Below are 25,641 nucleotides of genomic sequence, written 5' to 3' on the forward strand. Positions count from 1 at the left end.
CAAATAAATGAAGCTTGAGAAACATTGGACTTGTGGAAAATACACTGAGCTGGAAGATAGGAAAATTAGTCACTAAATCTAATTTTAGCCCTGTCACTAATTATTAGATTGTCCTTGGGCAAGATTGAATCTTTCATGTCTCCATTTCCTCATTATCCAGTAAGTGTAGTAATATTTGCCAAATTACTTTTGGAGCGACAATGTGAAGATTAAAATTAAATGATGAATGGTGAAATACTATGAACCTTGGAAGTTATACGTAGATAAGGTTCATTATTATGTAACTGAAATGTCCCCCCCTTTTTTTTTTTACCGCTTCACAAAAACAAAAACAAAAACAAGATCAAAACCATTTAAAGAATAATAATATTATCTCTGTTTTTTCTCCAGGACCATTACAGTTACTGGTGGTGATATTGATGATGGTGGTGGTGATAGTGGAGTGTGTGCATGTGTGTGTGTTTGTGTGTGTGTGTTTATATGTATGTCTGTGACAGAGAGAGAGAGGGAGATTAACTTCACTCATTCAGTCTCTATATGTAAACTATTCCTAAATATTAAGGCTCTAGTCATCTTTTCCAGATTGATTATATTTTATTTTTGCTATTTCCCACGGTGCTAAAAAGCTTGAAAAGTAAACTGTGTTTAAAATGAAACTAATAATACATCATATTCACTCCAAGTTTTAATAAAAATATCACAACCTATCTGAATATTTAGTTGTTAAAAATACAGAAATTTAGTTGCATACAAAAATTATTTCTTGACCTGAAACAACATTTGGATTCTTGTTTATTCTACTTGTTTATTGTTTTTAAAACTGTAAATATCTAATAATATGATATCTTTTCACAAAAGATATTTTACTGTTACATAATACCATTTTCTATAGACTTCAGGATTTCTTTTTCTAATTTAATTTCTGGCTTATCCTTGAAGCTAAGGTTTTTGTTTAGTTAAAATATAACAGTTCAATTAAATATCTGGAACATTTTGATATTAATGACTAATCTGTCAAGTTTTTGACTGTTTTATTTGAGACATAAATACAACTAAGTTCTAAATTATTAATTCATTATATAAAATAGAGAAAATTGATACACACAGAAATAATGCTAGTAATTGTGGTTTGGTTTCCCATTCTATTAAGCAAAGCTTATTTAAGCATTATTGCTGCTGAATTAGGAGATGATAGACATCATAATCTTATTTGTATATAAATATTTAGGCTTGGTCTAGGATGGCAATTCTCAAACTTAAGCTGTCATCAGGATCACCTGGAGGGCTTGTCAAAACAGATTTCTTGGCCCACTCTCAGATTCTGCTTCAGTAGTTCTGTGGTGAGGCCTGAGAAATTGTGTTTCCAATAAGTTCCCAGGTGAGGCTAAGGCTGATGTTGCATTTCTGGGACTATACTTTGTGACTCGTTGGTCTAGTGGAAGGCAGTAGACCAGAGCAATAAATCCCATGGACTTTGGTGATAGGCCCAGATTTCAGCCCTGACTTTGGCACTTATGAGCTGTGTAACTTGGATAAGTTAGGGATCAATTTTGTCATCCATAAAATGGTAATTATATCTATTAAGAATATTGAATGAGGCCGGGCGCGGTGGCTCACGCCTGTAATCCCAGCACTTTGGGAGGCCGAGGCGGGTGGATCACGAGGTCAGGAGATCGAGACCATCCTGGCTAACACGGTGAAACCCCGTCTCTACTAAAAATACAAAAAATTAGCCGGGCGTGGTAGCGGACGCCTGTAGTCCCAGCTACTCGGGAGGCTGAGGCAGGAGAATGGCGTGAACCCGGGAGGCGGAGCTTGCAGTGAGCCGAGATCGCGCCACTGCACTCCAGCCCGGGCGACAGAGCGAGACTCCGTCTCAAAAAAAAAAAAAAAAAAAAAAAAAAGAATATTGAATGAAATAATGCATGTTAAGTGTTTGGAACAATGCTTAGCATATTATGAACTCTCATTAAATGCAATATCAGTAACTAATTGTGATGGTAGTAAGAGTGGTAGTCATAGAAGTAGTGGTTAATGGTAATAAAAAAGAATATATACATTTGCCTTAGTTCAATTGCATTAAAAGTTTATTGGTCGGCCGGACGTGATGGCTCACACCTGTAATCCCAGCACTTTGGGAGGCCGAGGTGGGCGGATCACTAAGTCAGGAGGAGATCAAGACCACCCTGGCTAACACGGTGAAACCCCGTCTCTACTAAAAATACAAAAAATTAGCTGGGCGTGGTGGCGGGCGCCTGTAGTCCCAGCTACTCGGGAGGCTGAAGCAGGAGAATGGCGTGAACCCGGGAAGCGGAGCTTGCAGTGAGTCGAGATCGCGCCACTGCATTCCAGCCTGGGCTACAGAGCAAGACTCCGTTTCAAGAAAAAAAAAAAAAAAAAAAAGTTTATTAGTCTTTCTAAGGAATGATGGATGGAGAGCTTGGCTTTCATTGGCCATTTTGTCTATGATAAACATTCTGCACAAGACATCAGTAAAAAGAAGTAATGCCCCTAGTGAAAGCACTTTCAAGAGCATTTTGGAGATTATTATCTAGATTGCAGTTTAAACAAAAGTTTCTCTATTTGTACAATGTTTCTCAATACTCAGAACTTACCACATTTCTTACTTTCCTTCCCTTAGCAACAAGAGCAAGACCCAACAAACCTATACATCTCAAATCTCCCCATTTCTATGGATGAGCAGGAGCTTGAGAATATGCTGAAACCCTTTGGACATGTCATTTCCACAAGAATACTAAGAGACGCTAATGGAGTCAGCAGAGGTGTTGGCTTTGCCAGGTAAAATTCTTTCTTTGTATGTAATCGTTCTTTCCTCATTGTTCCTTTTAAATTCCATTCCTTTTTTAGTACTAGAGCCCAAAGCATTAGAATATGCAAAAAAAAAAAAAAAAGGTAAAAGTAGCTTATCAAATCTATCATCCCTCTGAGTCTTTGCTTGGAGCTAAATAATTTCAATGTAATTATAAATAAACTGTGCTTGTTAAAATGTACGTAGAATGTGTTTATGTGTCTTGAGTCATAATAACATACATACTCAGTTCCCAGTCCTCTTTGTGCCTGTAGATCAACAAAATCAGATGCTGCCAATACCTGACAGAGACAATAAATGCCCAGTACCCCAAAGCAAAAGAGCCCATGTGGTGAACAAAGCATCTAAATGTTTTTGCATTGATTTCCAAAAAAGGGTGCTAGCATTTCTCAGTAAAGAGAAAATAGAAGAAAGGAAACATTTAGAGAAACAGGAATTACTGAGAAGACCCAACAAACTCAGAAATACAAGGGAGGTCAAGAAGCCATTTGCATTTAAGAGGCCCTGGCTATGTTTTTGATATTTTAGGCAGAACAGGGAAAAAAAAAATATTCCTTTCATTGTAAGAAAAGGAAGAGTAATTTTCATTTTAACTTTGAAGGAATGTTTACAAAAGAGGATTTCAGCCAGGAATGGAGTTTAAATAGTTGTACCTGCTGTGCTTTCATGAAAAACAAAGCTAAAAGAGACCACAGAGTAAAAGAAACTGCTCAATGACAATGAAGAAAAATAAGTCTTGTCTCTATGGCTTGGTACGTTTATATGTGTCTCCAGCTGATTTAACATGGATGAATGGATGGATGTTAAGTGTTATGTGGAAGTCAGCCCATTGCAGACAAGTTTGTTCATCTAGGGCCAGGCACGGTGGCTGACGCCTGTAATCTCAGCACTTTGGGAGGCTGAGAAGGGCAGATCACAAGGTCAGGAGTTCGAGACCAGCCTGGCCAACATAGTGAAAACCCATCTCTACTGAAAATACAAAAATTAGCCGTTGCGTGGTGGCAGATGGCTGTAGTCCCAGCTACTCGGGAGGCTGAGGCAGGAGAATCACTTGAACCTGGGAGGCAGAGGTTGTGGCAAGCCGAGATCGTGCCACTATACTCCAGCCTGGGCAACACAGCCAGACTCCATCTCAAAAAAAAAAAGAAAAGAAAAACCATTCCAAACTAACTTCCGTTAACTCACTTTAGAAGATAACAAATCGTCATGTATATGTTAACTAATCTCTAACTTTATTTCCTTGGAGTTGTGGTTGTGGACCATGTGTGAAAATTCTTCTTATTCTCCATAATGTATACATAGTAAACCAGTAGACAAATGCAAGGTACATGCTTGATGATTTGAATAGAAATAAACAGAATGAAGAAAATCTCCCTGGCTTGAATGTGTGCATGAGATATTCAGGCTTTCAGGACATTGACAACTGTTGATTTTCATGGCCAAGGCAGAGCTTATGGCACTACTTGGATCTCTGAATTTAAGCAATGTAGTCATTCTTATATAGTGTGCAACTATCTATTGGAGGCCTGAGCAATGTGGGAGTTCCCTGAACCAACTGTCATGTTTCACTTTACATACCATACACATTCCTTTGGTTCTTCCCCCATCCCTTGCCCTCCAAAAACTCTCCAATAAATTAGTTTCTCCTTTATTTGGACTCCTGCTGGGAAATAAATGCATTTCAAATTCATTAAGAGAACATATTTCCAAGAAGACCTACAGTGATATTTTTTTCTTTAAACAAAGGATGTGTTCGTACAAAGTATATTAGTTTCCTAAGTCTGTCATAACAAAATGTCACAGAACAGTGGCTCATACAACATGAATTTATTTTCTCACAATTTTGGAGGCTAGAAGTCAGAGGTCAAGATGTCTTTATAGCTGGCTTCTTGTGACGCCTTTCTTCTTGGCTTGTAAATGGCTGTGTTCCCCTTCTGTCCTCACATGGTCTTCCTCCTACGCATGCCTGTGTCTTAATCTCTTCTTATAAGAGCACCAAGTCATATTGCATTAGGGCCCACCCTAATGGCCACATTTTAACTTAATTACCCCTTTAAAGGGGTAATTACAAATACAGTCACATTCTGAGGTATTGGGGGTTAGGACTTCAACATATGAGTTTTGTAGGGGACACAATTCAGTTCATAACACAAAGATTGAACTATTCATTTCTCTCCCATTTATCTTTTCTATACAATGAGAGTTTGCTTAAAATGAGGCATATTTTTCTTAAGTACAGAGTCAAGTAATATATATTCTAAAAGGCAGAACTATAATGCTGGTATATGAGATCATGAAAGAATAAAACTTACAAAGTTATTTTTCTTTAGGAACTGAGGGAGGGTGGGAATGTTACATTTTAGCTCTATTCTGAATGCAGCCTCTCTCTCTCCTCTGTTGCATTTTGCATATAGAAGCCACAGTGAGCCCTTCAATATTCAAATCTCCTCCTGTCAGGGTCCTGCTTACAATTCTTCAACATTTCACTTGCCAACCTCTCCAGCATCATTCTTGATATTGCTCACCTTCCTGGCTTTGACTCTGTCTCATGTTCAGGCACAAGCTGCCCTTCTTGCCTGGTTATACTTTCCATGGCTCTTCTCCTGACTTCTGCCTACTCATCTCTCAGGCATTGGCTTAAACATCTTTTCTTCAAAGAATTTTTCGCTGACCTCCAATCTTTGGCTTTGGACAAAGTTAGGTGCTCTTGTTATAGCTCCTATAAAAGTTTTGTTTTTTCTTTCAAATAAAATATATCACGATTACAATGAATTCATTGTTTAATTTCTGTCTTCACCAAATGGATTGTACGTTTCCTTGGGTCAAGTTTTCTTTTTCATTGTTGGATGGATGACTAGATATGTGGCTAGTGGATTTCATAATTACCGTTCTGTGAAGTTTCAGAATAGCTAAATTCATTGGTCTTTTACAACTTTGAGCTTCAAATATGAATTAGCAGTCACATTCCAATTCTGAAATTTAGGTATCTGTATTTCAGAAAGTGCCATGTGGACTGAAAAGGCAAACATAGGTTCAAGTCAAGCCACTGATTTCTTATGCCTAAGAAATAAAAATGAAGTATGAGTCTGACTATCTTTTGAAAGAAGCCAGGAAACCGACACAGAAAAAGTATTTCATTCTCCATGTATCTTAGATTTTAAATTTTGAGGAGCAGAATCCCATATAATTAACCTAATTTGATGGGGTGAGAATATATTTTTAGCTGTACCATAAATAGATCTGCCAAATTCCTACTTCCCTATAACATTGGCAGTGCATTTTCTCAAGCAATTATGGCTTTTGCCTTAACTAATTTGATCATTCACAACTTAATTCTTGCACAAATGTTTCTCCTTTTAAAAATATTATCCTGTCCCTTTTCCACTCTGCTTTTCTCATCTTTTTCCCTCTGAACCACAAAACAGAGATGATTTCAGTCACCATTTTCTTGATTCTTCCAAGAATAGCCCATAGCAAGTGAGAGAAATTATTGTATTACATGAAGATGTCTTGGGACAGTGGTTCTCAAAGTGTGGTTCCCAGATCAGCAGCTTCAGTGCTTCCTAAAAACTTGTTAGAAATGCAAATTTCCTGCCCCCAATCTACCGAATTAACAGTCTGGTGGTGAGGGTGTTCAGCAGTCTGTAATCTGTGTACTAACAAGCACTTTAGATGACTCTAAAAGCACTCTAAAGCTTTGCCTTAGGTCATTAGTACTTGTTCTTAGGACCACCTGAAGATCTGTTAAAACTCTGATTGCTGTGCCCACTCTTAAAGTTTCTGATCCAGTTGGTTTGGGGTGAGACTCAATTATTTGCATTTCTTTTTTTTTTTAATTTTATTATTATTATACTTTGAGTTTTAGGGTACATGTGCACAATGTGCAGGTTTGTTAGATATGTATACATGTGCCATGTTGGTATGCTGCACCCATTAACTCGTCATTTAGCATTAGGTATATCTCCTAATGCTATCCCTCCCCCCTCCCCCCACCCCACAACAGTCCCCGGAGTGTGATGTTCCCCTTCCTGTGTCCATGTGTTCTCATTGTTCAATTCCCACCAATGAGTGAGAACATGCAGTGTTTGGTTTTTTGTCCTTGCAATTATTTGCATTTCTAACAAGTTTCCAGGTGATACTGACACTGCTGATATGGGAACCACCCTTTGAGAACTATTGCTTTAAAGTTGTCTGTGATTTTTCCAGGTGGAGTTGATTTCTGTTGATGCCTGATTTACATTGTTTTACTTTCTCAAAATTACTAATAAGGAACTATCCCCCTTCATGTTCCTCAAGGGTAGAGGCCATGCCTTCTTCTTTATATCTGTCCAATACTTAGAATATTGACACATAATTGATCTTGAGCAAATTTCTTATGATAAATAAATGAAATCACTTTAAGGTTTTGGGTTTTTTTTAAATATAGCAATATGCAGAAAGACATTTGATGATAATGATAAACCAATTGTGAGATAGAGTACTGGAATATTAGAAAAATCTATGGTAGCACCAACCCAACTAGTATTAGCTCACAAATTGTTTCTTCCTCTAGGAGTTTACAGTTCCACAGGCATTATTAAAAGAATATGCCGGCTGGGCACGGTGGCTCACACCTGTAATCCCAGCACTTTGGGAGGCCAAGGCAGGCAGATCATGAGGTCAGGAGTTCGAGGCCAGCCTGGCCAACATAGTGAAACCTCATCGCTACTAAAAATACAAAAAAATTAGCCAGGCGTGGTGGCACGTGCCTGTAATCCCAGCTACTCGGGAGGCTGAGGCATGAGAATCGCTTGAACCTGGGAGGTGGAGGTTGCAGTGAGCTGAGATCGCACCATTGCACTCCAACCTGCATGATAGTGTGAGACTCCGTCTCGGGAAAAATAAAATAAAAAAGTGCTTATTTAATTGGGAGAATACCTAGCCAATAATTGTGTCTAGTAAATTGTTGTACATATCTCTTGAATTTATGACTGTTTCAATTCAGAAAACCTGAATAATTTTTTCAGTGGACTTCATTTTGAATGTTACTGTTGGTGACTTCTAACCATCATATGTGGTCCTTAATTCATGTACAAGGGTTTCCAAAATTCCTTTGACTGGAAAGAACCCCCCCGCCTCAATTATTATTTTACTTGCGACTATACATTAATCTTCTTTGATAACCATCTCTTCAAAGTAAAAGGAGTATCTTCATTTTATATTTAAAACGCTGAATTTCAAAGCATTGATTTGAATGCCAGTGGGGCGCACAGACAGCAAAATTACAGGCTTTTCAAAGTTCCAGAAGCACAAGATAGTGTCTGAAATTACAGACATTTTATTTTATTTTGTGTGTGTGTGTGTGTTTTTTTTTTACTCTCTTGTAACTTAAAACAATTTTGTAAGATCCACCCCCCTCCAGGCAGCATTTTATAGCCAATTTATAAACCTCTAAAAACCGAAGTTTATGGTGGGAATGCTGACAGTCAGCCCCACTACTGCAGAGCTAGTGCATGCCAACAGAGTACCTTGCCTGCGAGGGTAAGGATCAGAGCGTAAATCATCCAGAGTCTGGAGGGCCATGACTGTGTGTTCATGTTATCCATTTCCCATTTCCAGAAACATGAGACTGATTGTCCAGCAAAAATCACATTGAGAGGGTGTTATGAGAGGCCAGTAAAGAATGACCCAAAGTGGGGAAGTGATGGGTGGGGGACAGGGGGAGCAGGGGGAGCATTCACAATTAATCCAGCTTCAACATCTGGGAACATAGAACCTCTTTAAGCAATGCATTTACTATCCCCTGGTGAGCTAAAGAGCGTGAGAGACCACTGAACAGAGAGACCTTTGTGTTTTGTAGTATTTTTTGCCCTTCCTCAATACTCTTAATTTGATTCTCATGGAGCTTTGTTTGAATGACTTCTAACATATGGGCAGCCCTGTGTTCTACCTCTCCCTACTGAATGTGCAAGTTTTCTAAATAAATAATTTAAGTTTTTCTTTCTTTTCATTAAGTAAAAAAAAAAAGATGGGTATAGGCATACAAATACTAGCCTGCTTACTAAATATCAATCAGTATAAATAGCAGGTCTTTTTTGTGTGTTCTACTAATAACTTTGAATATTATTAAAATGTTATTTATTTACCTTCTACTGCCTGATACTTCTTGTTCTCTTCTTCCATCTGCTGAAATATAATGAGACCACAGAAACAGAATAATCATATGAAAATACAGGAATTTTTAAAAATATGTTAAATAACAATACTTTATTTGAAGGCAAATATATGACTCTTTAAAATGCCCATCAAGTCTATCAAATTTTTTTAAATTGTTTGGAATTGTTTGGAGTATTGTTTTGACTGTATCTGTCTTGAATCCATCACTGCAGTAACAATTTCTCCCTCGCTATTTTGGCAATCCTTTTGCCGTTACTATTTTAAACACATGAAACCAGGAAATCAAAAGTGACTAAGGCAAATCTCTAAAGTGTAAACTTAGTGATTAGTAATCTCCAAACTACAGCTGTGTTTGTACAGAAACAGGTTACAACTGTGTTTTCTGAGATTGAAGAGAATAAAGGTTGTATGTTTCATTCTTTTTGGTAATTTTAATTCTTCTTCTAATTGCCATCAGATGTGGTCTGCTGGAGAGTATACTCCTGGACCCCCTGCAGCTTCTTCATCTTTGTTCTTCTTTTGTGTGTCTCATCTTGTTTCTTTTCCTTGCCTCTTTGTCTTTCTCTTACCATCAGAAAGTCAAAATCACAGCTGGAGAGTGTTGAACATTCTATTTTCTTTTTCATATATTCAGAGCCCTGGGTTTCAAAACCCTAACTAACCAGTGAACCAACCAAACAAATAAATTGCATCAAATAATTTGTTATTCTGAAGTCTCCGAGATGGCAGTCTTGTTGTATATATGCCTTTATAAAAATCTAACAAAGGAGATACAATATATACTTTATTGCTTTATTATTATAAAATAAAAATGACCACATACGAAATAATGTCCTCTGTGAAATGCGGAGAGAGTTCTGAAAAATTATTTACCTATATAAAATGGAATTGGGGGAGCTTTGTTACCTCCAGATTAGAAATGGTGGCCATTCAGTATGCTCAGGGCTCATAACATGTCTTTGACCTGTACCTGCTGTAAACACAAAGCATGTCGAGGACTATTGGAGCATCCAGAAAAGTGGGGACATTGGAGGCAGCTAGTCTGCTTCTGGCCAATAGAAAAGTAAGAGGTGGAAATATAGCCCAATATCGTTTGAGCCTCTTTTATTTAGTATATTTTCTACACTCTCAGCTTTCTGTGAATTGGGCCAATACATTTATTCTCTGTATCTCTATGGTTATAAACATGGTTCTACATGGGTCTGAAATAACTTAGCTTACATCTTAGTTCTGCACCTCTTACTTGTGTTCTTGGGACAGTTATATAAACTCTCTGAGCCTCTTTTCCTGACATATATCTATCTGTCTAGGTAGGTAGGTAGATATAGATAGATAGAAAGATAGATAGATAGATAGATAGATAGATAGATAGATAGATAGATGTCAGGTCACTATTATCCAATACTGGCTTGGTCAATATTCCAGTAATTGTTATAGATGAAGTAATTCAGAGATGTACATACACCCACAAAAAAAATCTGCTTTTACAGACCAACATTCTACTGGATTGGGGATGATGCAGGATTTTTGCTCCTTAGTTCAACTAAATCTGGGTTCTTTTCTCATGACCAGGAAAAATTAGGCATGTGGATACACTGAAGTGTGAAAAGGGCAGAATTTATTAAGTGAAAGGAAAACTCTCAGCAAAGAAAGGGGTAGTATAGCCCTAGGTAGTATTGGAAAAGGCAACATTCGTTTGGTTAAAAGGCATTATTCAGAAAGAATCAATCAGGAAAGAGCGGGCAAACAGGGGCAGAAGTTGTCCCTCTGGGTCACAGGTTTCAGTTGGAACCAGCAGTCATGTCTTTCAGCCTTCAGGCTGTTTTAGGCTTGAAGGTGAAGTTTCACCGGGGACCCTTCCCTATCTGCCTAGGTAATTTGTCTGCCTGCTGCCTCTATCAGGGAGATGACAATAAGTATGTAATAAACAAATAATCAAACATCAGATAATGAAAATATTACAAAAACACCCCAAACATAGGGGTGTAATAGAGAGTATGGGGCAATAGGAAGCAAGAGGTAAGAGAATGATGTTCTGTCTTCAGAGGGAACATTGAAACTAAAATACAAATCAGAAAGAACCAGCCAAGAAAATCTCTTAGTGGGAGTAGGGAGGGAAGAGAACAATCCTGGCAAAGAGAAAAGGAAGTAGAAAACCTAAGGTGGGGCCAAATTTGGCATGTTTGGGAAATAGAAAGGAAACAAAATTGTGAAACATTGAGTAAGGGAAAGAGGTGTAATAGGTAATAATGTCAGCCTTAAATAATGAGATTCAGAAAATATGATTAAGTACAGAGTTTATTTGAGCTCAGAGCTTGAAGATGGCCACTCAGGAGTGTAGATTCAAGTTGCCCTGGATATACAGTACAATTAGCAGTAGTTACAAGTGGGTCTTGAAACGAAAAAAGAAGCAGTTTTTAAGTTTTTGCTAAGAATATACATTAAAGTAACATAAGCTATTGATTGGCTATTCATGGTTCTTTGTATCACAGATTCCAAGAACATGAAGATAATGGTAGAGGCAGCTAATTAGGAACAAAAATGCCTTTAAAATATTACCCTGGGCATGGATGCTGTGAGGAGGGGCGTGATCAAAAGTCTCCAACTCATGGCTCTCTGGGTTGGATAAATTTTGCATACCTCACATAGCTCAGCCTGATCTGAGTTTTCTCATTTCCCTCCATTTCATCAAGATGTTTTGAAGAAAGCATAGTAGATGAACTAAAAGCATTTTGACTCCTTAGTCCTACATCATAAGGAAGGTTCATTCCCAAATGGTTCTGTCCCACCCAGGTGGGTGTGTGGGGAAGGGGCAGGGGAGAGAATACATCTCAGTAAGATATTTTAAGTGTGCCTAAAGCTGAATTGGAATGGTATCACAGGGTGGCAAAAATGAGACTTCAGCCAAATCTCAGTCAACTTATTTAAATAGTTGCTGTCACTTATTGAATCATCCTGGTCTTTAGAATATTATGACTTTAATTTTCTCAGAAGCAGTAAAACAATGAGAGATACATATTGCAAGTAAGGATTACCATTACAAAAAGAGAACATGTATTCCAAAATGAAAAAGGAAACCTGTTCCACTGGTGAGTCCACTGAAAACATCCTGAAGAAAATTAAACCCTTGTCCTTTAGAGACTCATAGATAGGAAATAATTCTGGATTTAGTCTAAAATATAGGAAAATCATAAAAACTCAAAAACAATAGTCAGTGCTGGAATCTAATAGCTGGTGTGCTATAGTTTTCTTCTGAAACATAATTTTTCTCTCTCCAGTTCCCCATGTAAACCAAGGATAATTCTTAGTCTGATCAATTTATTTGCAAAATAAGTTTTAGTAGTGTTCTTGGCCTGATTATTTGTATAAAGTGTAACAAGAATAATGAATGGCCATATAGGCTCCTTTAAGTTGGCTTTGCTAGAACTTTTTCATAAGGAATCTCAAATTAGATTTTTAAAAGCCTCTTGAGGCTAGGAAAACAAGCCAAGGATTTGCTGTCAGTTTGTGCCTGTAATACCTATATGAATTGGGTAAAGTCCTCTCTTCTTGAGGTCCCAAAATATCTTGAGGTTCCTGGGCCTGTCAGAAAGTGATATTCTTTACTTATCATGAGGTCAGGAACCTTGTAAGAGAACCATGTAAAAATGTATCATGCCAGTCTTTTCCAGAGGCCTTTTATTGGGTTTCTAAAGTCAACTTCAATTCCTCAAAGCAATCTGGTCATATCTAAAAATATGCCATTCCAATAAAAGCTTTGGTAAAATTACCAGTGTTCAATGTGTCCTGATACCAAAAAACAAACATATTCTTATTGAACTTATGCAAATAACTATATTGCCATAAAACAAGAATACTCATTATTAGTTCCCATATTTTGAAGAAATCGGCTAAAGAGAGAAGTGAACATTTCAATTTTGCTTGCAAATGTATACTTTACCCTGTTGCTATAAGCTATGAATAGCTGAAAAGAAAATAAGACAAAATATAAGTCAGTAATGTTGCAAACAAAAAAGTCATAAAAATCATTTTAGTCCTCTATGAGTTCAGTAAATTGAAATAACTTTTGATTGATGTTGAGTTAGCAATCTTCATTAATGTATCAGCTTTTTAATTAGAGTTCTGGGAGATTTTACTTAGTCCAAAAGTAAGATCTCTAAAGTTATCAGAAATCTTTATTCAAGAATTCTTGTTGGGATTCTTTTCCACGAATTTTCTTGAAGAATGGACTATAGCTGATTATAAATAACCTTTTGAGAAGACTTAAAGTAAAACAATAATTGTCTGTGGATGACAAAAAGAGTAGCCGTGGTCAAAGATACAATTGACAAGAAATTTAATTATTTTTGTGGCATAAAACAATGTAATATAATAATCATAATTATGTCTGATAGCATATATCAAGACATATCTGAATTTTCAGAATCTCATATAATTTTGGAATACATGTTAATACATGTATACTAATATAACTCAAACCTATTTTTCTAACTTTTATTTTAAATTCAGGGGCACATGTGCAGGTTCATTATATAGGTAAACTTGTGTCACGGGGGTTTGTTGTACAGATTACTTCATCACCCATATATTAAGCCTAGTACCCATTAGTTATTTTTCTGATCCTCTCCTTCCTCCCACTTTCTACCTTCTGAAGGGCCCCAGTGTGTGTTGTTCCCCTCTATTTGCCCATATAAACAGCATTTCTTATTTGACAATGCTTCCTATATGATTTTAACATATCAAATAAGCGTTATATGTCTCTCCTGGACTTCCAGGGGTTTCTTCTTTATGTCCAGGTTAGTACAAATCAAAAGATAATTTTAGAATCTGAAATTTAATTTTTGGGAATATGTAAAGTATTAAAGGTTTAAAACACTTGATATTGAAATTTAAAAATGTTTAAAACACACGATCAAAATAGAATCTGAAGTCAATGCATAATAATAGTCATTTATTTTGTGAAAATGATAATTCAAAGTTTCAGAAAGCAAAATTTTTTATTATTTGATAGGGAAGAGATTTAATACCCAATCAAGGGACCTAATAAAGACAACATGAGGGAAAGTCTCCCTGCAGCTTAATTATTTTACAGTTTACTCAAAAAGTAAACAAATCTTTTACTATCTCTTATTAATACTACACAAAATTCTTGTTCTAAGGAGAAAACCAAGTTTTACTTTTAGTGTGTTATCAATACTAAAGCTAATTTTAATAAAACATTATGACCAAATCTGTCCAATCTCAATCAGCTTTGACCTCACAAAATAAGATTTCCATAAACCTTTTATAACCTTTTGTAATTTTCTATTAAAAATGATCAGTATTCTGAGAAAACCCTGTGGCAACATAGGGGCACAGACTGTGGCCTTACATCAGTGTGCTTTTGATATTAATGCTCAGTTTTTAGAAAAACATATAAATAATTACTAATTTTAGACAACTTGAACACACACAAAATTTCTTTCCCAAGATTAATCTTCCACAAACCCTCTACAACTTGCTTAAAATGTTTTGCCACTACCTAAGCAAAAATTCTATGGATAAATACATAGGTATTTTCCTGATCAGAAGACAGCTATTTTCACTAAACCAACAATATTAAACTAGTCTTAAAGATTCACACAAATCATGTGAACTAAAAGGCACTTGAGCTGGTTTTGAGACAGGATAGTTCCCTTGGCACCCTTGTGGGACTCACGAAGGGGCGGCTCGGTTAGGCAGCCCGCAGCACTCAAACCCCTTGTGGGAGGGTTAGCACGCAGGTGAGCTGGTGCAGGAGCCGGGGCAAGTGCCTTTGGGTGCCTGCAGGAACAAACACTGTACAGGCCCATGGCAGCGCCTAGGGGTTGCCTACGACCCCTGGAGCCCCAGAGGATGTGTGTTATGGTGTGGTCCTTTAGCTTTGTCATCCATGGATGGCTTAAGTGTTTAACAGCTCAATGGGGAGTTAGTGTGACAGCCTCTTCCCTCTCACCTCAGTTCTTGTCCGGCATCCAGGAGGAGTGAGGTCACACGAACAATTTGGAGGGTGGTGAATGCAGAGGATTTTATCGTGTGGTGGAAGTAGTTCTCAGCAGGGAGGGGAGCTGGAAGGGCAATATAGTGGGAAAATAATCTTCCCCTGGAGTTGGGCCATCTGTGGCAGAACTCTTCTATGAAATTCTGCTGTCAAGCCATCCCTCTGAAGTCAAGCTGCTTCTTTCTGATATCCAGCTGGTTCCTCTTTTCTCCTTCCCTGCCAGTGGAGCTTGGAGTTTTTATGGGTACAGGGTGGAGGGTGGGGCCGGCCAGGGTAGTTTTGGAAAAGGCAACATTTGGGTGGGAAAACAGGGATGTGAAGTTTTCATTTAGGGCATTGGTTCCAGGCTTGAGGGTGGAGCCCTTGCCGGGGAACCACCATCTTCTACCCAGTATTTCCCTGTCTCCTGTCTGTATGTAGTTTCTATTTTTCTGATAAAATATTTGATTTAACCACTTACATTTTCTTTAAGACAATTAATTGGAGGTTGTTCATATATGTTGCTAGTAAAATGTCACATACACATGCCACATTTAAACATATAGACATACAGGACACATAGAAGCAAATTTTGTATTAATAGCTTTATAAGGTTCTCCATTTGCCAGTTTGCAAATAGTTTCTTTCCTCTTTAGACTCTCAAGCCCTAAACAATTATTAGCTAGGCTATCCTAAATTTACAATCGCAAAAACATGACTCTTAGGTGAAAATTTACCTCCCAAAGGCACAGAACTTAGATCTAAACACCTTTATTTACTGAGACAAAGAAGGGCATAGGTAAAGGCCCAGTCAAGATAAGATTACCAGCAAAAATATCTTAAACAAAAGTAAGGTTGGTTTTATAAACTTTAAGGCACTGTTTTTCCTGTCATAACAGTTTCTAGTAGCTTAGGTGGAGCAAGGGAGATGCTCCTACAAATGGAGATTTCCATTATATATGTATATTTATTTTACAAAGAGTTTCAAAATAGCCACCTAAATGCCAGAAAGTCATATTTTGGAGACCAATCTAGTCAGAAAGCTGGTATTTTCAACTTAGCTTATGTATTGATTAGATTACTAACCTCAGGGTTGAGCCCTTTAATGAATAGCAAAATGAAAGCATTTGCAGTTTTGGGGGACTAATGTTTACATATGTGAAAAACAGGCAGTGCACCTAGATATTTAAAATTGAACGATCCCACTTTTACATTGAATCCCGGGTCCCCCAGAAAAGAGAAATGCCACAAGACCGGGGTATGCAATGTTTCCACAATGCACCTCACTGCATACATTCCCTCAAGACTGGTAGGTGAGCAGTGCCCATCAGCCCACTCTGTGATCAGACCACCCTCCCACAGGAGGAGTTTTATGCCTTGAGGGGAAGTGTTTCCTCCACCTTCAAGTGTTCAAACCTGTCTTTCTATCTAAACACCGGAAAAAATGAGTAGCCCTGTACATTTATAATCATTCACTGTAACTGATTTCAGCTACTTCAGAAACCACAGTTTTTGCCAGTGACTTGTCAGCCATTGCACACACAAAATTCAAGTTGTATCTCATAGTACAGAGTAATCCCTGGTACCCTAAAAGCTAAAGAGGTCAGTTACTACTTCTAACAGCTCTTGCAAATCTTTATTATTAGACTCAGTTATGGAAGTACGATTGCCCATAATTATATTTCCTTTTGAATGATAAAAAAGACCCAGTGAGAGGAATTTTGGTCACCCAAGAAGAATGTTTAGATTTGTCAATTGAACTGAGCTGTGAAATCTGACCAATTTTAAAGATTACAAATTTTTCACTTAAGCTGTAAGATTACACTTTTTCTTTTCAGAGAGAAACTATTTTTTCCCCAACCAAAATTTTAAATGAGATAAAAGATTGAAAAACTCTTTTTTTTTTGAGACAGAGTCTCATTCTGTCACCCAGGCTACAGTGCAGTGGCACGATTTTGGCTGACTGCAACTTCTGCCTCCCAGGTTCAAGGGATCCTCTTGCCTCAGCCTCCCAAGTAGCTGAGATTACAGGCGCCCACCACCATGCCTAATTTTTGTATTTTAAATAGAGGCAGGGTTTCACCATGTTGGCCAGGCTGGTCCGAACTCCTGACCTCAAGTGATCCTCTTGCCTCAGCCTCCCAAAGTGCTGGGATCACAGGCGTGAGCCACCGTACATGGCTAAAAGATGGGAAAACTCTAAGAATTAATTCAAAATAACACTAACTCAAAAAGAAAAAGTGAAAGTCACAAATCTGCAATCAGCAGAGACTCTAGAGAATAACAAATGGAACTCCTACCTTACAGTAGAGCTTCATTTCCAACCATGTTGTGGCAGGAATGTGTGCAGTTTCAAAAAGTGAATTGGTCTGAATGTTCAACCAAGAATGGAGCATTCAAATCTGAGGAGGGCTTACCCAGTTGACTGACCTCCGCTGACTCCAGTGAGGTCAGATGAATGAAAGTTATGCTCATATCAGGGCTCCAGCTGTCAGCAAAGCAAGGGAGATCACTGAAAGTCTGTTTCAGGTCCCACCTGAGTCACCAAAATGTCAACCTTGAATAACATAAGTACAGAGATTATATGAGCTCAAAGCTTGAAGATGGCCACCCAGGAGCCTAGATTCATGTTGCCCTGAATATACAGTCCAATTAGCCATAGTTACAAGTGGGTCTTTAAAGGAAAAAAGAAGGGAAGTTGTTTATCAAGACTTTTCGTTAAGATAACATAAGCTATTAATTGGTTATTCATTGCTCTTTGTGTCACAAATGCTAGGAATATGAAGATAATGAGTGAGAAAGCTGGTCAGGAACAAAAATGCCTTAAACAATTGCCCCCAGTCATGGCTACTCAGGGGAGAGACAGCCATGACTGAAGCCCTGTACTTATGTCTCTCTGGGCCTGATAAATGTTGCATATCTCACATAGTTGAGCCTGCTCTGAGCTATTTTTCTTTTCTCAATAATATCTAGGAATGAAATATGGCTGTGATTAAAAGTGGTAATGTATTCCAGAGTCATTAATGGTATGACTTTTCTACACCTATGCTTAATTTTCACTTTATCTCAGATTATTTATTTAAGTTTAATTTTCTGCCATTTCTTTATGAAAATTCCTTCTAGAAACATTGGTCTGGCTAAAAAAATATACTTAGATAATTATGCATCTATGTGAGTACATAGATGAGTGTCCCTACTGGGGATAATCAGGTAATCCAAGTGAAAGAAGTAGTTTCTAGATGGAGTATAAGGCAAACTTTATTTCTTACATGCTTCTTGAAACACCCAGTCTTTGGGATAATTTTTTTACTTCTCTGCTGTTGATAGCTTTATGGTGTAGGCATCAAGATGCTGGCTGGAAGCAGAGTTTCACTCCAGATGATTCTACTGAAGAAAATTAAGGAGTATTTACAAAATATTTACAGAAGCAGTGTTAAGGGAACTGAGGTAAAGGCAAAGAGATGTTGATGTTCCCAGAGAGGAGCAACAGAGGGAAACGTTTACCACCCTGAGAGCTCAAGGAGCAACCACAGGGGTGTTTCCAGAGTTCAGTGAGAGCCAGAGCCTCAGAGGAGGGCCTGCTTGGAAGGACTGTAGACAGGGAGAGATGCAACCCCTGCTAGACAGAAGTGCCAAAGCAGGGAGACAAAGAGGGAAAACCACTCAGATTTCTCTCTACTCTTGCCTTTTGAAGTTCTTTCTTTCAAGCTTCCATAGGCAGAACCCAATGGAAAACCAGTAAACAAAAGAACTAAGATTACACAGTCGATAGAAGGGTCACTTCCTTGGGGCATAGAGCAGGACAGAGAGGACATTTAGGAAAGGGTGAGCAGAAATACACCACTATCCCTGTATAAATTAAGTTAAATAATTTTTCTTTTCTCCTAACTATTAAAAATAAAGAATGCAAGTTCAGTGATAAACAGCACCTACTATTTTGCCTTAGGATTGGCAATTGACACAGCTTGGTAGGAATAATGGCAAAGTGGCTTTATTTAAAGAACAAAACTGCTCTTTTACTCTGTTCCATGGTTGCTGTGATGTCTTTTTTTCTGACACCAAATGTGTGGGTTTTTCTGACATCAAATACCTTAGTTTTGCATATCGATTCTCTAATTCTCTGACATCAATTGGATGTCCTACAATTTAACTCAGTTTTGACACAAACTACCTGATCATCATGAGACTCCACAGGTGTAAGGGTTCAGTTCCACACCAGCTGCAAATGGAGTGCCCAGGTGTATTAGTCCATCCTCATACTGCTATGAAGAAATACCTGAGACTGAGTAATTTATAAAGAAAAAGAGGTTTCATGGAATCACAGTTCCACATGGCTGGTGAGGCCTCACAATCATAGTGGAAGGCAAAGGAGGAGCAAAGGCTTGTCTTACATGGCAGTAGGCAAGAGAGTGTGTGCAGGGGAACCATCCTTTATAAAACCATCAGATCTCATCAGACTTACTCACTATCATGAGAAGAGCACAGAAAAAAAAACCCACCCCCATGATTCGATTACCTGCCACCAGGTCCCTCCCATGGCACATGAGAATTGTAGGAGCTACAATTCAAGATGAGATTTGGATAGGGACACAGCAAAACCGTATCACCAAGCTACCCACATTTCTTCCCAGCAACTACAAAATGTGGGAGTACCCACAACTCCCCAATTCAGGTTTAGTAACTCACTAAAATGACTCTCAAAGCACTTTATGTTTATCAGTTTATTATAAAGGATACAACTCAAATGAAATAAATGCATATGGCCAAGTATCAGGGAGGGGGTGTGTAGCTTCTGTAGCCTCTCTGGGCTCACTACCCTCCTGGCATATATCAGTGTCTTCACCAAACTGAAAATTTCCTGAACCTTGTTGTTTAGGGATTTTTATATAGGTTTCATTAGGTAAAACATCTAGGTTTGATTAATTTAATCATTGGCCCTTGGTGTTTGAGCTCAATCTCTGGCCCCTCTCCAGTTCTTGGAAGTCAGAGAGGGTGGGGATGAAAGTTCCAACCCACTAATCACGTCTTAGTCTTTCTGGTGACCAGTCCCCATCCTGAAGCTACCTGAGTGACCTCATTAGCATAAACTCAGATGTGGTTAAAAATAGTCTATTCTGAATAACAAAACATACCCCTATCACTCAGGAAATTCCAAGGGTTTTAGAAGCTGTGTGTCAGCAACCTGAGAAAAAGACTAAATATATTTTTTATCATGTCATAGTTGCCATGCAGAAAGCATGGGTTAAACTGTCCCATCTATTAAAAGGAATCACAGATTTCAATTTTCATGTGAAATCTCCCAAGTTTCAAATGTTGACAACCATTTCAAAATTTCCAAAATCTCTTTGCAGTCCAAATAAAACACACCTGTAGACTGGGTTTGGCCCATGGTTTCTAGTCTCTCATACCTGACGCAGAACTTCGGAACAGGAGTTTTCAACCCTGGCTGCACACAGAAATCACCTGGGTAGCTTTGAAATCTTTGTGCCTGGGCCTCATGCCAAAACAATTAAGTCAGAATCTTCTGGGCTGGGCCCCAGAGATTGGTATTTTTAAAAGTAGTTTTCTGATAATTTTAATGTACAGTGATTTTAAAAGCTTCTTATTTTGGAATAAGTTTACCTTCACATAGAAGCCATAATGATAATATAGATTTTCTATATATTGCACACCCAGTTTCCCCCATTAACACCTTAAATTACCATGGCACATTTGTCAAAATTAAGAAACTGACATTGGTATATTACTATTAACTAAACTCCAGACTCTATTTGGATTTTGCCAACTTTTTTATTAACATTTTCTTTCTGTTCCAGGATCCAATCCAGTTACTATATTGTGTTTAGTTGTCCTGTCTCATCAGCCTGCTCTGATCTGCGATAATTTCTTAGGCTTTGTTTGTTTGAGTAGTACTGGCCAGGTATTCTGAATGTCTCTAGATCTGAGTTTGTCAGCTGTTTTTCTCATGATAGGACCCCTAGTTTTCATGGGTTTTGGGAGAGAATACCACAGAGGTGAAACACCCTTGACATCTCATATCAGGTTATATTCCATTTTTGAAAATAACTTCTTGAAGTAATAGTGGCTGGGTAGAGTGGAGCTAGCAGGACCCATCCTACTCTTGAACAGATTGAAGTACATCAGTCAGTAGAGAAAATCAGGAGGGATGACATGAGGCCAGCAATGGAGCTGCATCTCTTGCAAATAAATAGTCACAATTCAAAGTCATGAGACAACAGTTCTATTCCAGGCTCATCCACTAACTAGTTTTTAGGGAAGCCAATCACAGTCTTCTAGTGCTACTTTCTTCATCTGTACAATATAGAAGTTGATATCTGAGGCCATTTCCAGTCTTGAAATTATGTGATTCTCAAACTCTGGAATGTGTTTTCATTAGTCAAATATTGTCATCCACAGTTTCATTTCCTAAGAGGAATGTGTTGTAATGCTGAGCAAGTTACCTTCAAAATTTCTGGTTTCTACAAAAGGGCATGTAAGGGAGGCCTCTCTGCTTCACTGTTTGGTACTTAAGACACTTGTATCCTAAGAATGTCAGGTGCCTGGCCGGAAGAAAACAAATTGCAAAAACTGAGAAGAAAATTCATCGCATTCATTCATCTTTGTTTCTGGAACTCACTATTTTATTCCTTCCGTTACAATGGATTAAGAAGGAAATGACATAATTTGTTTTTGAAATGTCAGAAGCAGTGCAGAGTTTAGTACTTTAAAAAATATTTTAGTGTTGACCCTGTGCATAGGTAAATCTTACCAGAAATGAGGATGACTGGCTTACAACGTTAGATACTCTAAGTTGCCAATAATTTGTACAGAGCCTGTGATTGCAAAACCACAAACATTTCACAATACTGGAAACCTCTAATTAACCATAATAAATGACAGGATGGGTTTGTTTTAAATACATGGTTAATAATGCTTACTGCTTTAAGACCATAAACTGTGTGATTCTCTATGGAGGTGACAGAGGTAGGCTGCAAATGGTTTTGCAAAGTATGTTTCTACCTCTGCATGTTAAGTCTGACCCAGAACATTCTACTAATATTGGATCAGCCTCTCATCTGATGTAATTTGCCTGTGGGAATTGTATCGGCTGTTAAACTAGCTCCTCTTAGTAGCTGTTTGAAAAAAAAAAGGAAGAAGAAGCACAATTCTGTGGTGTGTTTCAAATAACTGAAGCCAGTGTCCTAGGTACTGAGACAAGAAAGAATGTCAAACAGGACCTTTAATGTGTATTTATATTTAAACGTCAGACCTAACAGAAAACCCTGAAGCTGTATACAATGATTAGAGCCTTGTAAGATCCTAATTAATGTATTGTCAGGTGAATGGTTGGCCTGGCACTCAAGCTGTTCTGAGGGACGCAAGGGATTTCAGGTACCGCCTAGGAAGAATAGATGCAGTTGTAGTGATTCAGTGGCCCATCTGAAAGGGACATATAAAGGCAGCTGTGTCTGGCGTGCTGTCTTTTCAGACTCACTTGATAATGCTAGTGTCAGTTTCAACTGAAGCGTGTGCCAGATTCCAGATAGCTTGAGCTGGCATTTCAGAGAGGTTAATTGTGAAACTTGAGAAGAAAATGGGCACATTCTTCCTAAGATGGCTATTCAAATATGGTCTCTTTCCTCCCCCCCAGAGCTTTCTGGGTCTCAGTCTCACTTTTGTTCTGCTTCCACGTAAAATGCATGAGGAACACTGAGCCTTTACCCCTTGGCAGCTCCTACATTGCCATCTTTGCTGGGACTGCTTTGCCTTGTTAAAATGTGCCCCGCGTATTAAAATGGAATTGTCACTGCTGGGTGGTGCAGCGTAACATGGTTTGACACTAAGCGCCGGCAGCTACAGAAAACAGACTTTTATTGCATTTATTCTTTCAGAGACGGGAGTCTCTAAAGGCTCACAGCAGACATTCACTTAGTTAAATCTGAATGAACCCAAAGTGAACAATCTACTCTGCTGTCTTTGTGTTCATAGAAACAGCCCCCATCCAGCTTGATATGGCTGTAAAACAGTGTTAAGAAAAGATGATCACACTTAGAATGCAGAAGGGAGGACTTGAGGCTTTCAAACGAACAAAAATATTTTAAGTGGGTGGAGTGGGTTAGCCACTTGATTTTCTTTTTTAGCTTCCTCTCTATTCCCTAAAATGTATTATGTAGAATAAACACACACACACCCCTACACACACACACACACCCCTAGTATTAGTCTTCATTTATAATTCCATGCCATTTTAAGACAAAGGATTTGATTTGTAGGACTCTTGCAAGCAAGCTTTAGATTCTTAACTGCCTTTTATCCAGATGAGTACCCAGAGAGAGATTGAACAGGGAGGGGGCTCTGAGGCACAAACTTTGCATTTTGTAGCTCTCCTGGAATAAAAATTCCATAAAGTAACATCTGTAGTAATTAAGGGCTTACATTTCCTCTCCCATTTATGTCTCTGCTAGGAGAGAAGGTTATTTTCCCAAAGAGACAATAGTGGATCCTGTGGGAAGAGAGAAAGAACAGAGTTAGAATTCTTTTCTTCCTGGAAATGGAAATTTTCTACTTAAAAAAAAAAAAAAAAGATAAAAAAATTGAAAGACTTACAGTAAAAGGTTCCACTGGGAAGGAAACTTGAAAGAGTTAGGAAAATTGTACTTAGCTGTTCCTAAATATTTAGAATGAGGAAAGATTCTGCTTGCCTTTCTTATCCAAACATCTTCTGATATAGGGGAACTTGTGAGTGAGTAGTAAACAAAATGCTGTTTTTGTTTTTATTTTTATCTATTAAAATTGCACAAAGAGTTTTCTTTTTATTTGGACATCAAATTGATTCATTCTGAAGATTTTTTTTTTTCAAAATAATACTTATGTGGATCCATTGGGTCACCTGATGATATACATACTGCGCGTTAATGTTAAGTTAGTTTCCCTACACTCTCTTGTCATAGCAGGATCAGCTACTTAAATTAGGGTGAAATATGACAATGTAGATCCCTTTGTTAAAACACTGTTAAGAAGTTCAAGGTGACAACAGCAGAACTTTAAACCAAGTGCAGGGTTGTTCTAAGTGTGGGGCTCTGTGTGAAGACCTAGGCCTCATTCCTGTAAATTTAGCCCTGCTTGGTGGTAGAGATTTGTCATATCCATCAATACAGAAAGATGCACACTCATCCCATGCTTCATAGGAATGTACATCTGAAAACAAAACTTTGTCAGAGAATAATTATAGCTCAAAAATGGAACTCGTTCCTGATATCATCTTCAAACTTGTTAAACAAGTGATACAGATGCCCTGACTTCCTCTCTCAGTTAATTTTTAAGAATTTCCCGGGCAAACCTTCCACTGAGCCACATGCTTTCTCTCTCTACCACATTGTAATAAGGACGCACACCCTCCAAGCTGCCCAGCTCAGCCCCCTGCCCTAATTACTTCTCCAAAAGCCTTTCCTAGATTCCGTGCCTCTTCTCAGCATTTCTCTCACTTCTGGGATTCCTCTCACATTTGAATTCTTATAGCTGTAATAAATATGTATAACTTACTTGATATTTGTTAACATATTTTTTTTGTATCTTCTTTCCTTTGCCAGGTAATATGGTCCTGTAATATGGTCCTGAAATACACATGAAATTTAGATATAGGAAAGTTTTACAACTTGAGTTGATGGCCACCATTCCAAGAAAGCTCATATTAATAACAGCAGAAAATCCAAAATTATACTTTGCCTTTTGAACACATTTTACACATTTCATACACATTCTTTCATGTGTATGTGTGCTGTTTCTTAAATGTATTTTTGCCTCTAGTATACTCTTTGGAAGACTTAATTTTCTTTTATCAGAATTAATCCTTAATTATTATCCTCCCCATCCAATTTTATAAAATAAAAAAGGCCAGATATTATTCATTATTTGGAAACTGCTACAAATATTACTGTACTTAAGATATGGTAACATTGCCAAAATTTAAATTATGTTGGTATGGCTCAAAATGTTCATGTTTTAGCTTGTATGTGAGATGCCAAAATTTGGCACAAGAATACTAGTTTAGGAATATTGATAAGATAGTATGAAAAAATAGGATATTGTCTAAAATTCAATATTGAGAAAGTATAGAACCTAAGGTTTGTGTATCTATACCTTCCTTCAACAGGTAGGACCCCACCAAACTCTTTGGATGTCTTACATAAAGTGGATTTTCAATAAAAATGTCATAATGCTGACGACTACATTACTATACCAATCAGTCCTTTAGGCTGCAAGCCATGCAAATAAAACATATCTTGTCAACCTCTTTTGTGAAATCCATCAGCAGTATAGCTTAGTAGCTATAGCACAGGCTTTACTGTTGCACAGATGTCAGTTCAAATACTGACTTTTCCTCTTATTGGAAAGGTAGTTTATCTGTTTAAGCCTCAGTGACCTTATTGATAGGAATGACAATAAAAAGACTTACCCATCAGGTTTGCTAATTCATCATTCAACAGACATTTGTTGAACACTTTCAATTGCCAAATATTGCTGGGTGAATTAAGATAATGCCGCAGGGTTACCTCTGAACGAGTGCTCAGAATAGAGGCCTCCACATAGACACCTTTCAAAGAGTGAATAATACTTTCTCAGCATTAATGAGTTTGTGATGTTCTCTTATCAATCT

At 37.8% G+C, this 25,641-nt stretch overlaps 1 protein-coding gene across 15 annotated transcripts in view; it reads left to right on the top strand.

Moving 5' to 3' along the window:
- RBMS3 (RNA binding motif single stranded interacting protein 3) overlaps positions 1-25,641 on the top strand; it is a 1,471,465-nt gene that overhangs the window by 1,170,156 nt on the left and 275,668 nt on the right. For all 15 annotated transcript variants that reach the window (XM_054681570.2, XM_054681567.2, XM_054681561.2 and 12 more), the window contains one exon: positions 2,642-2,799. In XM_054681570.2, coding sequence (XP_054537545.1) covers positions 2,642-2,799 — 158 coding nt within the window. The remainder of the gene's footprint in view (positions 1-2,641; positions 2,800-25,641) is intronic.

The sequence above is a fragment of the Pan troglodytes genome, chromosome 2 (assembly GCF_028858775.2).
Source record: "Pan troglodytes isolate AG18354 chromosome 2, NHGRI_mPanTro3-v2.0_pri, whole genome shotgun sequence".
In the NCBI taxonomy this organism is placed as follows: domain Eukaryota; kingdom Metazoa; phylum Chordata; class Mammalia; order Primates; family Hominidae; genus Pan; species Pan troglodytes.